Source organism: Numida meleagris, chromosome 7 (genome assembly GCF_002078875.1).
Source record: "Numida meleagris isolate 19003 breed g44 Domestic line chromosome 7, NumMel1.0, whole genome shotgun sequence".
NCBI classification, from domain to species: Eukaryota; Metazoa; Chordata; class Aves; order Galliformes; family Numididae; genus Numida; species Numida meleagris.
The window spans coordinates 20,379,608-20,395,942 of record NC_034415.1 but is presented as its reverse complement, the minus strand read 5'-3'; the positions used below and the strand labels follow the sequence as shown (position 1 = coordinate 20,395,942).

General features: G+C 46.1%; 1 protein-coding gene across 3 annotated transcripts in view; it reads right to left on the bottom strand.

Moving 5' to 3' along the window:
• The window catches only part of DMAP1 (DNA methyltransferase 1 associated protein 1), a 29,589-nt gene that overhangs the window by 4,723 nt on the left and 8,531 nt on the right, over window positions 1–16,335 (bottom strand). For all 3 annotated transcript variants that reach the window (XM_021404029.1, XM_021404030.1, XM_021404031.1), the window contains exons 5-9: window positions 15,750–15,908; window positions 14,640–14,807; window positions 13,217–13,402; window positions 9,864–9,935; window positions 370–442 (exon numbers count right to left, since the gene is read on the bottom strand). In XM_021404029.1, the coding sequence (XP_021259704.1) occupies window positions 370–442; window positions 9,864–9,935; window positions 13,217–13,402; window positions 14,640–14,807; window positions 15,750–15,908 (658 nt within the window). The remainder of the gene's footprint in view (window positions 1–369; window positions 443–9,863; window positions 9,936–13,216; window positions 13,403–14,639; window positions 14,808–15,749; window positions 15,909–16,335) is intronic.

The window sequence follows — 16,335 nt, the reverse complement described above, 5'->3', positions numbered from 1 at the left end:
CTGAACAATGTGTGTGCCATGGTCACTAACGCACTTAGAAGTACCTCTCCCGGCAAGGCTGAGATTTGCCTTCCTAATACTGCGCTGCCTCTCTTGATAGTTAAAAAGACCCAAACAAGAGAGAAACAAAGGGTCTTTTAAAACATTTTTCTACTGGGAGGAAAAAAAAAAAAAAAAAGCCCTGTGCATCTTGTTCTGGCTTTTACCCTCTTTCTCTTTTTTTTTTTAAACACATAAAATATTTTAAAAACCATTCACATACTGTTATTCAAGAAACTGGCTGTATTACTAGGGGAAAAAATAGCCCATCTCAAGAACAAAGGCTAGCTCTGTGTGTCTCTTTCTCTCTCGCGTGCCCCCTTTACTCACCTACTCCGAGTTCCATCAGCATCTGCTCCAGGGCTTTAATCTTCTTCTGTCCCACCGAGCTTGGCAGTTTCATCTGGAACACAAAGGTAACAGAGCCACACAGCTCAGAGATAGCCCTCACTCACAGCCGTCTAGTTCAAAAGGCAAGAGAGCTTTTCTTTTTATAGTGCAGGGGGAACAAAAAAAGAAAGGGAAAGAAAGGAAAATCAAGTGGTAAGAGAAGGAGACAGGGGCTGAAAGTTTTCAGACTAGGTCCGAGGGCAGGTATTGAAAAGCCCGGTCGCGAAGGCTTTTATTTTCTCTCTCGTGTGTGTGCAAGACACGCTGTTTTACAGTTTCCATGTGTCACTGAATTAACAACAAAAGTTCTTCTTGGCTTCAAACCCTCTCCCGCGGTGCCCAGCCCATCAAAGGGCTCATTTACACAGTGGCTAATGTGCAATGCTGCCCTACTTTATTCGCTTTAGCCGGCCTGATTAGACTCATGCGCTAACAGACTCACTTCTCCTTTTACCTGCTGAGCCCCAGACCTGTGGGATTCATTTACAGAGCGGGCTTTATAACAAAGGGGAGAGACAGAGAGAGCACAGTTACTTGACTGGCGGAAGTGTGAACACACATTTACATCGGAGCTAAGGGGCTAGGTGAGAGAGGAAGCATCAGATGTGAGCTATGAAAGGGAATCGGAGCTGGCCAGGAGAGGAAGAATGCATACACTTAGCAGGGTCCTTCCTCTGCATTCATTTGGGCTCTAGCAGGAGTGCGAGCTGCTCAGACCGAGCGTTTATTAGATGACAAGCTGCACAAACGCAGCTGGCGCAATATGGCAGGGACAACAGGGCTCCAAGCCCCGTGGATGCAGCCGGTAACAAATGAAAGTACATTCTTTCCTCGACAAAGCTAAAAGACAGACCAGGAGAAAGGGGTTTCACAGCCCAGCGGTGCCCAACACCTAAATGCACACCTTGCTGGCCCTCCAGCTACGGCTGGGTACGTCCTACCGCAGCTCCACAGCCCCAGCTTTTCCACCCCACATTTGCAGCCGAGGACTGGAGGGCACCTCTGTCCCATTTTTATACCCTGAGGGTCTCTGGCTCAGTGTCTGGGCTAGCCTGGAGCATCATGAAGATGTTCCTGAGAGCAAGAGGCTTCGGTCCAGACAACTGTTCTGCCCCACAAGTAACCACCCAAAACTTTTAAGAGAGGGAGTGCAGCTCTGCCTGTGCTGTCCCTGACTTCTAGGGCACAAACCATTAACAGAACCAGCATTGTGGGGCCACTGAAGAGACCCGGACACGCAGCACCTGCACGATTTTCAGAGCCCTGAGGGTCTGTCTTCACTCTCGCCCCCAGCACCCACATCGTGGTCCTCCTAGCTAGAGACAGGATGCCCTTTTGTCACAACAGCATTCTGGACTTCAAGTCAACCGCAGGAACACGGGACAAGAAATCAGAAAAGTTCACGCCTGGCTAGGCAGACAGACAGCAGGTCTTGGTTTGTTGGTTCGAGGAGGAGCACAAGCTTTTCCCTGAGGAGGCTTTCACTAGCTCAAGGAACTGTTAGCAACACAAACGGCTGCTCTGGCAAAACCTTCAAGTGTAAGTAACTGCGTGCCCTGCTCCTGTCCAACGGAGTCTGGTCAATGAACACCGAGCTGAGGCCTCTACTGACGCTCCCGAAGATTAGAGGATGGGGCAGGGACAGACAGCACAAGTTAATTTCACTACAAATAAAGGAACACCAGAGATGCTGAGGAGGAATGGGGCTGTTTGTTTAGTTTAAAAACACATCAATTAAACTTCCTTTTAATTCAGGCAGGAGGATCTGCCCTGCGAAGAGGAAGGCTTCATTGGTTTCTCAAAGCAAGAGTATATTTTAATTTTACCATCATTAAGAAAATGTTATGATTTATGTGGCTGCTGTCAGACTAATATCTTTAGAATTTAGCTGGCTAAGCCAATTCATCTCTAAGACTGATGAAGGCTGATTGCTCTCTATGCAAAATGTATTAAAACTAAATGAGCAGTCTATTACTCAAATGCTGCTGATAATCTGTTAGCCAGGGTCCGTTAGCTGGGCTGCCTTGTTGCAGGGGAGAAGTCTTCGTGTCCTGCACGGCTCAGAGAGGCCCAAGCTTACTTCAGCAAGCCTCCTTTGTTCTGATGCCTTCAGCAGCTGCCCAGAGATGTGCTGGGAGTGCTGCATCAGCTGCCCTCGTTGCCGAGGGATGAGGCGGCCCACAGGGACCGCGGGTCGCAGCACAGCTCCCTGGCTACAGATGAGCGCACTGGGATAGGTGGTGCCTGAAGGCTGTATCTCTGCATTACCACAAAGCAACGTTCAGGGCAACCTCGGTGCTTACCCCGCAGCTCCTGGGATGCTCCAGGCATTGTGGTGGACCGAGCCCTCTGCAGGGGATAAGGGAAATTATGTTCCTCGGAGAACTCCGGCGAGCAACCACAGCTTCCGAGGTGAATGGCATTTGCCCTTTTCTTTCCTTCCTTATACCAGACTATTACTGTTATTTATTATCTTTAAAGTCCCCGTATAATAATAATACCTGGGAAACAGATTGCTCTAGTCAGAAAACTGATTAGCTGGGATTTTTGAGGTTACTATATTTTGGATGCTCTACTCCTTTGACAGCCTCTCCCTACAGCCCTCCTCGCAACACCAGCCCGCGCTTATAATTACACCGACGTCGCTTTTGATTTAAGGACTGCAATCCTTTGTCCTTGCTATAAACAACCCGCACTAAACACATGAACCGCGTGCACCAGGAGAAAAATAAATAAAGAGTCACAGAAAATTGCATGAACCAACACCACGGTGCCCCAGAGCCTCCCTGCGCAGAGACAAGCCTCGCCTGCTCCAGGGAAACCGTGCCGAGCTTCCAAATGATACAGGATTTTCTATGCCTTTATTTAATGTTCGAGACATCCCGCCGACAAAACCTTGCTAATTCACACTAATGGCTAAGAGACCGACTGCAAATTAATTGCAAATCGGCAAAACTCATTAAATGAACAAACACGATAAGAAATAACTGAAGACACAGCCTCCCCAAACGGACTCGCTTCATTTGTTTCTGTGTGCCACTCAATTCTCATGATTTACGGTAATACTTTTAAGCACAGTCATAAATGTATTTGAGTTGATTTTGGAAGAGTAATGAAGTCCGTGTAATTGCAATGCCCTGTTGCGTCTCGCAGCGTCACCAGCTGGCAGGTAGCAACGGCCATGGGGATCTGGGACAGGCCTGCAGAACCTACAAGGACAGACTCAGCGACATCCCACGCGTGGTTCTATTTCTACGATCATCTTGAATGTCCTGCTCTTGTAAATGCTCCATTTTTGGCACTCAAAACATCACCCCCAAAACCCTGCGCTGATGTTGTTTGGTCTCTCACCAAAAGCCATGATTTTTCAATGATTAATCAATGGTTATTTGGACATTCCACATGACATTTCACCCTCCCTGATGCTGCAGTCCAATTTAATTCACTTTCAAGACAGTCTTTTCCTTGAAGTCCTCCTTTGCCAACCCTCAATGAAATGTCCTGAAACCGTTCATCCCGAGAACTCCACACTTCTGCCCTGTGTCGGCACAGCTATAAACTGTGGTTTTACGCACCAGGACCCTTGTTTAGCCTTATAATGCAGCTTGCTGACACTGAAAACCACCTTCTTAGTGGATTTCAGCAGCCATTCAAGAAAACTTTCTCATTAGGCACTTCCTTCATGGACGTCTTTAGAGTACTGAGTTGTTTAGTGGGTTTCCAGGAAGACGGAGCGCTGAAGTTTCAGATGAATAACGCTGTCTGCATTTTCTGGCTGAAGATGGGGAAAGCAGGTCAGCCTTTTCCCTGCTGCACAGCTCTACTCTGCAGGAACAGAGAGCCTCCACTTTTGCACGGTTTTAAGACTCAAGGAAGGAAAGAACCATATTAAGTATTTTCGCCTTTAGAGCTCCGGAATTTAAAAGACCCCAACAGAGAAATTCAATTTCAAGTACGAATGTGCACATTTCTGGAAATTTAAAGTGCTTAACTGCTCAGAACTAAAGCGGTGCGAGGAGAAGCGGATGGGTAATTACAATAGGTATGTGCAAAAGTTGGAAAAGTTTGAGATTACCCAGGTATTCTCTGCCTCGATGAACGCACACGCTCTTCCCTGCCCCAGCTTACAGCCACAGACCCCATGTCTTACACCAGTGCCCACTGATCCGCCAGACTGAGATTTAGGAAAGATAAAAATGAAATCAAAAAATCATAGCGCCACGCCAACCCTACAATGCAGCATAGGACACTGAACACCACGATCCCTTTGGGATGGCACGCGCCCATCGGCGAGGCTTAATGCTAAATAAAACAATACTTGAAGAAAACACGTCTACGCTGACTTTTGTGAACGGTTATTTCAGGTTTTGTTTTTGGACTGAAGTCAGACGTACCTCACAAACTCCCAAATCTACTGTGCATAAACACAAACCCCGTACTTCAGTCCTCCTAGCAGATGAAACCCGTTTCACTTGCTGGAGGACTACGCCTACTCTTATTTTAGAAAGCCCATTACTGCACCAGAGTGCTCTCTTCCCACCCGAGAGGCTACGAAGGCTCTGGTCCAGACGCTCTTGCACAGCACAGAGCTAGATGAAAATGGTGAGGGATGCATTTTTCTTCCAGCAATTTAACATTAACTGCCCTGCAGGTTAGTTAAGAATGCCAACAGCAGAAGCGTGTTGCATTCACCTTCGCTAGTTCATTCGAGATGTTGTACCCTTCTATCTTTAAAAATAAATACTCCCACATTTTCATCCTATTTCGGTCTTTACAGGCATGCACTTAATTAGGAAACGCACCAGCACTCACTTAGACCTAATTAAAGGGCATGTAATACAACATGGACATGGTAATGCCACCACATGAATTTGATCCAGCCTGCGCGATCTGTTCATAACATTTATTCACAGAAACGAGCATGCCGTCCTCCTCTCGTGCCTCTGGCAGGCTCCCCATGGAAATTACTCTCTCCCACTCTCTTGCAGAGTGCAAAATTTACAGCTTCACTACTGAAAAACTGCTAGCAGAAGCAACAAGCACAATTCAGCTAACTGATGCATGCGAAGTTCAGACCTGGAAACATAAACTTTCCTACCTAATAAGAGCGTGCTGACCACCACCAGACTATCCTACCGAGATGCCTTGGACTGCAATCAATACAAAACAAATAAATTATTAATTGCTCCAAGTAATTAAATTTATCAAATCCAAATAAACTGATATTTTATGGAACTGCTTCCAAAGCTAAACCTCTGAAGGGACAGTATTGATCACAGGACAGACAGATGTTTCAAATGGTCACAGCCGATGAGGTCTGGGTTTGCATTAATGACAGGCAAGGAACAGAGCCAACAGCCTCTGCTACAGAGTAAACAGGCACTGTGCTTGGCCATTTAATTGTGAGTCAGACCAAATAGGGAGGATAAACACACACACACACACAACCCCATCTTCCCCTCAAGTATCATTCATCTCAGTGCTGCAGCGAGCACTCAGTTCATACTCCAAGAAAAGAAAAAAAAGATGGAAAAGAAATCACACACACACACACATTCCCCCTACAACCACAGTAAATTCTTACTCATTAATCAGTGCTAAAAACAGAACGCTCAGCTGGCTAGTAAATATTTGAAAGCTGGTGAGTGTGAATATTTGAATCAATGGGTACTAAAGCTGTACTTGAAAATTTTCCTTCCTCGACTTTTATTAATTGGTTCGAGGGGCAATTTGTCTACAAGATGCTGGCTGGCAGAAAGGGCCGCCCTGCTGGCTGAAAGCTCTTCCTGAGAGAAGATGGCCAGCTCTGAATGACCGAGCTGGAGGATCCCTCAGTCCTTCCCGTGGGCTGAGACCTCCACAAACTCCTTTTCACCCTCAAGTTCTGTTTTGTTACCACATGAGACATCACTCAATAGATTTTCTTACAGCTCCTTTGTTTCCAAAGCCGTGACAATAGAGCAAGGACACAGATCAATACTTCAAACACGCAGGAATAGGGACAAATGTCCATCCTTTTGCATCCATCACCTTCCTTCCTAAAAGCACCACTGTCACTGTTCAACAGCACTAGCTAATTATAACTTAAAATGTGCGGATAAAGTTGAGAGAGAAAACGAGCGACTGAAGGGAAAACACTGAAGAGAAGTTAAGTATGCCAAAGCATGCTCTGAACAAAATGAAGCCTAAGGTTAAACTTGAAGCTGAACATGACTTGACACAGAAACACTGTGGTGAGTTCAAACCAAACCCAGCTCTGCCCTGCAGAAGCAACGCATGGCACAGATCACAGACGTGCGGTTACTGTTGGTTTGGCTGCATCCTGGAAAAGATTCAAGATTAACAGCTCTCATTTTCCTTCCCTTCAGGCAGGCCCTCAGCAAAGCCTTCCTCGTGGCTCCCTGCTTTCCCTCCAGTCTCTTCCTCTCCTTTCCCCATACAAATTCCCTACTCATCTCTCATTTCCTCTGGCTCTTTGGCTACCTGCCCTCCCAGCTGAGCAGAGCTGGTATAACAGGAAGCTTTCTAGAAGCAACACTTAGAATTAATAATACATTCCTGGTGTTATTTTCATAACAGCTTTACTAACACCAAAGGCAAAGGTGTAAAATTCCTTTTCAAGGAACTCATGAAAGGCTTTACTCCTTTCCCAAACATCTGCTACCTCCTCCCGTTCTCAGTGGCACCAAGGCAATACACCGACTTGAATTAAGATGAAGCTTTTCATAATGCCCAGCTTCCCACTGCCATTAGAGAAACTCACAATCTGTGCTGTCAGGAGGCAGAGGGGAAATCCCATGCAGAGCAAGGGCACAGGGGCTGCGGCCTCCTTTGCCTGTGGCCACAGCCCTATGGAGAACAATAGGAGACTGAAACCATTGTGAAAGAAGGCAGCTTGTCGAACTCACTGGAGAAGATTACTCTTCAGCGTCTGCTGAAGGAGAAACTTTCAGTTATGAAGAATAATGGCTGTAAGTGACCATTAATCCTAGAAAAAAAAGTCTTCAAATTCAGCCTGTGCCTAAGATTTCTGTAAGCCTTAACAACAGGGGGAATTTGAAAAGCCTGAGCTGCCGTCATTAAAACTGCTGGGAACAAATTAAGTTGAATACAGACCGCTAACTTCTTCTTCAAGGACACACTTCTATATATTAATTTTAACTCAAGTTATCAGACTAATTGTAAATCCACAGGAAATAAAAGAATATCTCTAATCAAAGAGTAAGTGCTACTAGCCTTGGGATGGCATGACACGTTTTTCACATGCAACAGCGGTTGAGTCCCTGTTCTCAGTGCAAAATCCAGCTGCACCTAATCATGAAGGTGTAAAGCATGATGGCAAAGTACAAAATGGAGAGGACAATAGAAGCCGTTAGGTGAGGAACCCTTTAAGTCTTCAGGCAAAAGAACTGCAGGATATCACAATTCCTTTTTTCCTACATTCCTTTAGGAACCATTTTCCAGCGTGCTCAGGGTCAAACGTCTTACACTGAAAGTTGCCAGAGTCCAGGTTTCCAGAACAGAACACCCCTTCCCCCACCAGCCCTAGCCAGCTCCCACTCTTACCAAGCCAACACCACGGGTGTGGAGAGGGTTTGTCATGGAAATCCCACGAGTATTTGGATTAGCATGGATTGTCAGCTCTACTTTACACCACTTAGCACTTCAGCACCTCTCACCAGTTCACAAGGCCTGCACTGACCTCACGTAATCAGTTCTCCCCATCACCCGTAAGTGAAGCAAGTCAACCTATTAGCTCTCATTTAAAAAAGAAAAAAAAAAGGAAGAATTAAATAAGGAACCCAGGCAACTGACTAAAGACTACAAATGAATTCATTTTGCTGGCTTGGAGGGAAGACTCATGTTTCCAAGCAGCAAAGTGCTGTTTTTTCCATCTAGACCAGTGATATGCAATCTTTATAAATTTGCATACGATTGGTACTTATAATACCAGCATCCACCTCAAAAACTTTAAGCAGAGCATACGAAGTTGCTCTAGGTCATCTCAGGGGCCTGGATTACTGTAGGCTGAAAGATCCTGGAGCAGACTGCCATGCCTTAGCTTACCACTGCATTTTCTAAGCATTAAAAAGAACCGGGAGAAGCCTGTGGCATGCATTTCACTAAGGATGGGATCTGAATTGTGCTGTTTGGCACACAAAAAGGGTGCTGGCTTTGCCAGATGGTTCCAACACTCACAAGTTATTGCTCAGCTTCTCTTTCAGGGGAAAAAAAATAAGAAAGATCAACCATCACTTATTAGTTTCCAAAATCTAAATCAATCTCCATAAATTACTCTATTTATCTTAGTGCTGGTGAACACATCTGCCATGCCTCCATAAATCTCAGCACACACACTGCAGTATTGCCCATCACTTGCTGGTTTTTTTGTTGGTGGTTTTTTGTTTGTTTGGTTGGTTTTTTTGGGGGGGCAGAGGTTTTGTTTTGTTTGGGGGTTTTTCTTCTTCCTCAAGGCTGCAGCCCCTTTTCACACAGGTAACCTGCAGGTGGTGGCACTTCTGCACTAAGGGGGTGCCCCAGCAGTGGCTTTGCACAGGCATACCACCTTTAACGTGCATGTACACCTACAAGTTAAAGCAGCAGCATCCCCAACACATCTTTATTAACAGCCCCGGGGTATTCCCAACAAGATCTGAAACTATTCTGACATGAAAGCAGCATCCCATAAAATACTCTTTAAAGTGATCTAGAAAGTGAGCGTGAAGGGCAAGGAACCTAATTTTCCACCTTTGCTGCAATAATGCAACTAAGGATTATTTTATTTGGTTAGAAAAAGAAACCAGATTTGTATTGGGCAAACAGGATTTTGCTCTCAAAACTCCCCTGAAAACATTCAGCCAGCCAGGCAGCTTCACCTGACTTTGTATCCCAAAATGTGTCGCTAAGAGACAGATCTCAAGTCTTGCAGATAAAACAGCAAGAAAGTTCTTTTCTCAGAGATATCTGCACCACAGGATGAACAAAGGTGCTTTTCCCACACATATTTTCCAAAGCTAGATACTGGTAATAAAAAGGCTAAAAATTGGATGCATTTATGTCCCTCTCTCTTTTCAAGCCATAATCTGAAGATCCAGTCCTTAAATGCACCTTCTCATCTACTAAGGCACGTGCTCTACATGGCCTGTGACATCTGGCTGCAAGCTGCTTGGATTAGACAGCTCCATTTGTGTCTGCCACGTGTGTCTAACAGCAGCGTGGACACACCAGTCACAAACATTAGCAAGCTCAGGTGCCCCTGCAAGGCAATGTGCTGGCTTTCACAGAGCCAGCATTCCTGGTTTCTGAGTCTCCACATTTATGGAATTCCTTTCTTATTTTAGAGGCAAGATCTTGACTTTCTTTAGCTATAAAAGGAGAACAGGCAGACTGAAAGATATTAACAGAGGTCCCAGGGGACCAGAACAACAGCCTACCCTCTGGCTTCGCAGCGTGACACCTGCAGATTTGAAGTCAGGAAACTTGATGCCAGCAGTCTCAGGAACGGCCTGAAAGAGATCGAAACAGGATGTGTTGATGAAGGAAACAAAAAACACAACATTTGATAGAGACACTATCTGAAGGGGAAACGCTGTTTCCTTTGACAGAACCACCTGCCATGGCCACATGTCAGAGCCCAGGGAAGAGGAAAATCCCAAACAAACTCACAGAGAAAAATACTTGGGCTGAAGGTACCTCTGGAGAGCCAAGCACTTTGTTAGTTTGTTTTAAAAGCACTGCTCTCCACAAAGCCTTACACCCATCTAATGAGCATAAACCCTAACCCTAAATGGTGGTACCAACACATGCATATTTGCAAAATATTACCCCTATCTTACTTGGGCCCGTTTCACTGATCAAAACAGCCCAAGACTTCCCAAATCTGCAAGTTCTCTAAGGTAAGAGCTGAGAAACTTCTGATCTGCAGATATGAACCCACTAACGAGGACGTACAGATCATAAGGACTGCACCCCTCCAGGGAAGCCTGCTGTTCACACACATTTTCCCATTTGTCCTTTAATTAGACAGTTCTCTTTCTTCCCCGCTTCAAATTTTAAGCATAGCAATATGAGAAAGCAAACTTCTAATGCTGCTGCTTGACGGCACAGCATACAGCTGCAGTTAAGCAAAATGGAAAAAATAAATGGAATCCCAAAAACATCTGTGCTGCTGAGCAAAGCAAGAGGTGAGCATACTTTTAAGTGATTAAACCAGGCTATCTGCCGGACCCTTTGCATACAAGAGTACAGGGCCCCCTGGATGGGTCAGTGATACTCATGATTGAATCTAACAATAGCCACATTCTCTGCAAAATGCACACTCAATCATATTTTTCCAAAAGGAAGAGTAATCTCAAATCTCCCAATTTCTTTGGAGACAGCATTCGCCTTGCTGCTCCATCATTTCTCAGCAAGAGGCTCTGCAGCTTGCTCTTTGTTCATTCCAGACAGGGCTGACACAACGGAGCGCTGCCCCACTATCACAAAAGATGCTGAAGGACGGTGACTCAATTCTTCAAGTTCCCTGCCACTGACTCCCACTGCTGTATCAGCTACCTATACATCTTCGTCTGGAGATAACACCTTGCAAACCACTCTGCATGGCCAGGCATTAAATTTTTTGTTATCTCTGGTCACTCCAGTCACCAGAGGCCTCAGGAAGAATTTTCTAAACATGCTCATGGTGGACAAAGTAATCTCTAACTCTCAACTTTTAGGGGATCACTTTGAGCTTTGGCAGGTTGCAGAGTCTCTCTCCTTACATTATTAGAGACAGAGAGGGCTGCAATCAAAAACCAGTCCTCTCTGCTTCCTGTGGATGGAGGCTAGCTTCCAGATGCCCTGAACTCTGCTCCCCAGTCTGTTGCTGAACACCCTGACACAAGCAGTGAGGGTAAATCAGCATTGTTGGCTTAGCTGAGACAACTCTGCACTCAGAACATAAGCAATTAAATGAGTTCTTTTGCCTCGCGTGCCTGTACATGCTGTAAACGCTTCAACCTCAATTGACTCTTTGGTAAATGATTTTCCTTTGTTGAAATGATGCTGATGCAGCTCCCGATTCAAATTCTTAGTTAAAATGCAATTTTTTTCGTAACGTTTCCCGGCTATGGTTGGTAATTGACTCCTAATGGACTCTGTCATGGTTGAAATGATGCTAGTGCAACAACAGAAACTGCTTTTCTGCCCACCTCGGCGTGCCTACCCAGCACATGACTGCAGACAGGCACCAGTCCCACAGCCATTTAGTGCTAGATTCCCTCACCTTGGCATTCACAGCATCCTCCCAGTCCTATTCTCCACCACCACCTTTTTGTCGTTACCACTAATGATGAGCTGCTTTATTCAGAGGGAGCCAAGTGGGTAAGCTTTACCAGATCAGCCCTCAAGGGAATTCAGCGCACAATGTCCCCAGCACTACTACAGCCATGACGTTGGCTGGGGTGCTGGGGGAAAGTTTTAAGGTAGTGGTGGCTATTAGGAACACTTCACTGGGCAATAACTGCCTAGCACTCACTACTTCTCTCCCTTCTCTGCACAGAACCTTTTGGAGGATGATGACAAGTGTTCTCTGATCACAACGTGGATGGACAAGAATTACTAGTGATTAGACAGAAATATCTGAGATGATGTAACAGCCCCTTCCCACCAAAAGTGCTGATTTTAGTTCAGTTCACACTGCCCTCTTTCCAGAAAATGAGATCAAGGTAACATCAAATGTGAATCAAACTCTGTGTTCTGGGCTTCTTTATCTTGTCTTGGGAAGAAATGAGAAACAATAGCTCCCATAATGCAGGAGTATCACAGAAAGGCTGGAAGGGACCTCTGCAGGTCATCTGATTAAGCAGGGCCCCCCAGAGCAGGCTGTCCAGGCCTGTGTACAGGCAGCTTTTGAAGACTTCCAGGGAGGGAGACTTCACAACCTTTCCGGGCATCTTATTCCAACCCTCCATCACCCACGCAGCAAAGAAGTGTTTCTTGATGTTTAGACAGAACCTCCTGCGTTCCAGTTTGTGCCCATTACCTCTTGTCCCAGCACTGGGCACCACTGACAAGAGCCTGGCTCTGCCCTCTGTGCATCTTCCCTACACGTACTTATGGACATTGACAAGATCCACCATCTTTTCCCCTGTCCCAAGCCTCGTCTCTTCCCAGCTCCCTCAGCTTCTCCTCGTAGCAGAGGTGCTGCTCTACTCCATTTATGATCTTGGTGGCTCTCTGTTGGACTCTTTCCACGTCTCTCCCGTACTTAGGGGCCCAGACTGGACGCAGCATCTCAGCAGGATTGCTCCGATCACAGCTGAGGCTCAGGAGAGAGACACAGAATCAGCTTGAGGAAATGTTCCTGAGACCCAGGAGCGTGGAGGGCAAGAAAAACCTGGACCAGGAAAAGAAGGCACGTGAAAGACAATGGGTTTGTGTGACAACCCTGCACAGCAGTAGCAGGACACCCTAGGGAGAGCGGAGACAGATGTTTTTCTCTCTGCCACGAGGCATGAATGGTTGGCTGACACCATTTCATCCTGTTTCTCAGGTAGGGAAAGGAAAACATGATTTAAACCAGCACTTTTCAGATGGGAGAGAGACAGAGAGCATTCTAGAGTTCTCTGAAAATGGCTGACTTAGACTATTCCTCCTTCCAAAATTCATCCAAAAAAAATCTGCCAGAAAGCAGTCATCAGCCACTCTCCCCTAAAATGCTGAAAGCCTGATCATGGTAGAATTGCTGAAGCAAACACATGTTACCCAGCCAGCGCATAAAGAAGGGAGAAAAAAGATAAATGTTTACAGGCTTCTCTGTCTCTTTCTTCTGCGGCAGCTTCTTCTTGGGAGCCTTTCGTTCAGCGCGTCTCTGCTCCGTGGTGGTGTCAGCGGCTGTGATGAGTTTCTGCAGATCTTGTGTTCTCTTCTCTCTCTCCTTCTTTCTGGTTTCGATTTTGCGGAGCTCCTGAATGAGATATTCTTCTTCTGCCACCTGCAGACCAGAGCACAGAAAAGCAATCAGAGAAGCAGAGGAGGCCTAGCAAGACAAGGGGGCCATCTACTGATAACAACCGTGCCCTGGATCAGCCTGCAAATGATTTTAAGTTCCCCTGCCTAAGCAGAGGGCTTGGATTTATAGAGCACATTATGCTCTGCAGAGCACAGTGTGACAGTTTACAACCTAGCAGGTACAGTATGGCAACATACGTGGTCCACCCTTCAGCAGCAATCATGAGTGATTAATCTCCCCTTCAGACAAGGAGACTGAGCACAGACAGAAGGGTAAGAAAGCTCAAATATGCTATAGGTGCAAATGCAGTGGCAAGAAAAGCTGGCTCCCCTCCCCTCAGACATGTAATTACATTACATCTAATATCAGCACACCAATATACGTGGGAAAGGCAAGCTAAGTCATTACACACATGAACTTGTCATTAGATTAACCACCTAACAGAAAAGGAGCTTCCCAAACTTTGTGGAACACGCAGCTCCTTAATCTCTAAATCCCAGGACCATTACACCGCTTCAACAGAGAGGAAAACTAAGCATGTCAATTTATAATCTTTGATAAGTTCTGGCAAGATTTATACTCCAAAGGAAATAATTCTCTCCCTCACGGGACTCAGCATCTTTGTTAGACCTGGAGATGGTACGTGCTCACTGGGAGTCTATGGGAACCGGAATGAATTCAGCGCGTAAGGATATTATGAAACATTACAGAATTGTAGGGGTTGGAAGGGACCTCTGGAGATCATCTAGTCCAACCTCCTGCTAAAGCATGTCCCCTAGAGCAGATTACACAGGAAAGCATCCAGGTGGGTTTTGAATATCTCCAGAGAAACAGACTCCAGAGACTCTCTGGGGTGCTTGCTCCAGTGCTCCATAACCCTCAAAGTTTTTTCCACACATGCTGTTGATATCTAAGGACACTGATCTGAGAACGTGGTTCTGTTCAGAGGACTGGAACAGTAAGTGTCACAATGAAGGTACTAGCAGTTACCAGAGGACATAACTCTGCTTACCCAGCTCTCTCACCTGTACAGACAGACTCTTTAGTTATTGACCCTTTGTATCCTTTAAAAATCCCAGAAACAAAAGCAGTACTTAGGTGCTGCTGTTTTCTTGTTCTTTTTTTCCCTTTCCCACCTTTTGGCCTATTTCATCCACCCACTGACTTAATAAGCCTGGCATAGATATTTTGGGGTCAGCAATATTCTCTTCCCCATTACCTGTTCTGGTGTCCTATTGTACAGCCTTTCCAGTTGTTCTTTCCTCCTCCGCTCATGGCCAGCGTCAAAGACTGGGATTTTCAGGTCCGTGCCTGGAGCTGCACGAATATTAGCCAGCTTGGCACAGATGTGGTAATACCGCTCCTTCAGGTCTTCCACCGATCTTTTCTGAGGAAGACATCATAAGAGGACTATGTTATGAAAGAACCAAGCAAAACATTGTACAGTAGCCAGATAAGGACGCGCTAGCTGAAGGATGTCAGGTTGGGTGTAAAACAACACCTGGGATGAGGATTAGCAGGGAGCCTTGCCAGACCTCTGAAGTAAATGTGCTACCAGGAAACTGACAAACACACCAGAGGCCTCCTCTGAGCTGCTGCAGACAATGGCTATTTAAGCCACAGCCAAGAAGGCATCCAACAATTCATTGCCCAACATTACGTGGAACCTAAGCCATGTTTTATCACAAGCACCAACTGGGCAGGCTCTTGTTACTCCAATTTGTTACATGCTCTTCGTCTGAAAGTTTCAGAGGGCAACAAAAGCCACCAGCTCTTGAAGGCTTTCTGTGGGAATCACATCACTGCCAAGTCACCAAGAGGTTACAGGAGATTTAGAACCATGACACCAGGGTTGCATCTTCACGCTACTGATGGTCTCTACTTCACCAGAGAGATGACAGAAGCCTGCACCCAGATCAAACCTCAGGTCAGGAGTAGCACAAGAGAAGAATCCCAGTCTTCCAAGGGAACATGAGAAGATTCTTCTCCCGGGGCTGAGACTACAACAGAGGACACCTATCCTGCTCAGTTAAACAAACTCCCCAGCCGCCTTATCTTTGGGGAATGCTGAGTCGTTTTCCTGGCAGGGACAAACCTAACTTTCTAATAAAATGCAACAGGGAATGAGCACAAGTCACACTGGATTTAATTACAAACAAAACAAGCAGCAATACCCTGTGCTGGAAATTCAATATTCCCTGCTGCCAATAATTCATTATTTTGCCCTAATTAAGTTGATATAAAGGGTAATTTGCTCTTTGCAGTGCAGCATGCCCTGCACGTGCTGTAACAGCAAGTTGCCAGCAGCACCTTGGCCCTTGGGACTCACCTTAAACTGCTGGTGATCATAGCGGTCATGAATCACCACGAAGCGTAGGTCGAAACGCCGAGCCAAGTCGAAGAGGTGGTCTGTCTCTGCTTTGGTCCACGCATCATCGTGGAGATACATCTGGTACTCCTGCTCTGAGTAGACAGGTACCTGCACTGTCTAAGCAGGGAAAAGAAAAACATGGCAGCTCTCTTACAGCGCTGCCCTTCTCACATAGCCAGCTGGTAGGGGCTGAAATTCTGGGGCCAAGAGCAAGAGCAGCAGGCTGACAGGAGGGATGAAGGATCAGGGAAGTGCTGCCAGGATCCTGAGCAATGTGCCCTGATAGAAAGTGTAGCAGCAGGCAGAGGAATTTATAAGGAACAACATGGGATCTCAGCACCACAAACATGACATTCAGGAACTACTTACTGCCTGGTAGGCTGAAACCTACTTCAAGTGGCAGACATAGGCAGAGTCACCAGCCCACATCCCGAAAACAGGTTGCAAAACTACCACGTAAACGTGACAGTGAAATCAAGGCTGGGCCAGCTTCCCTCCCTTCCTCCCACGCAGCAGAACCAATAGGTTGGCATCAGCTGCTCTG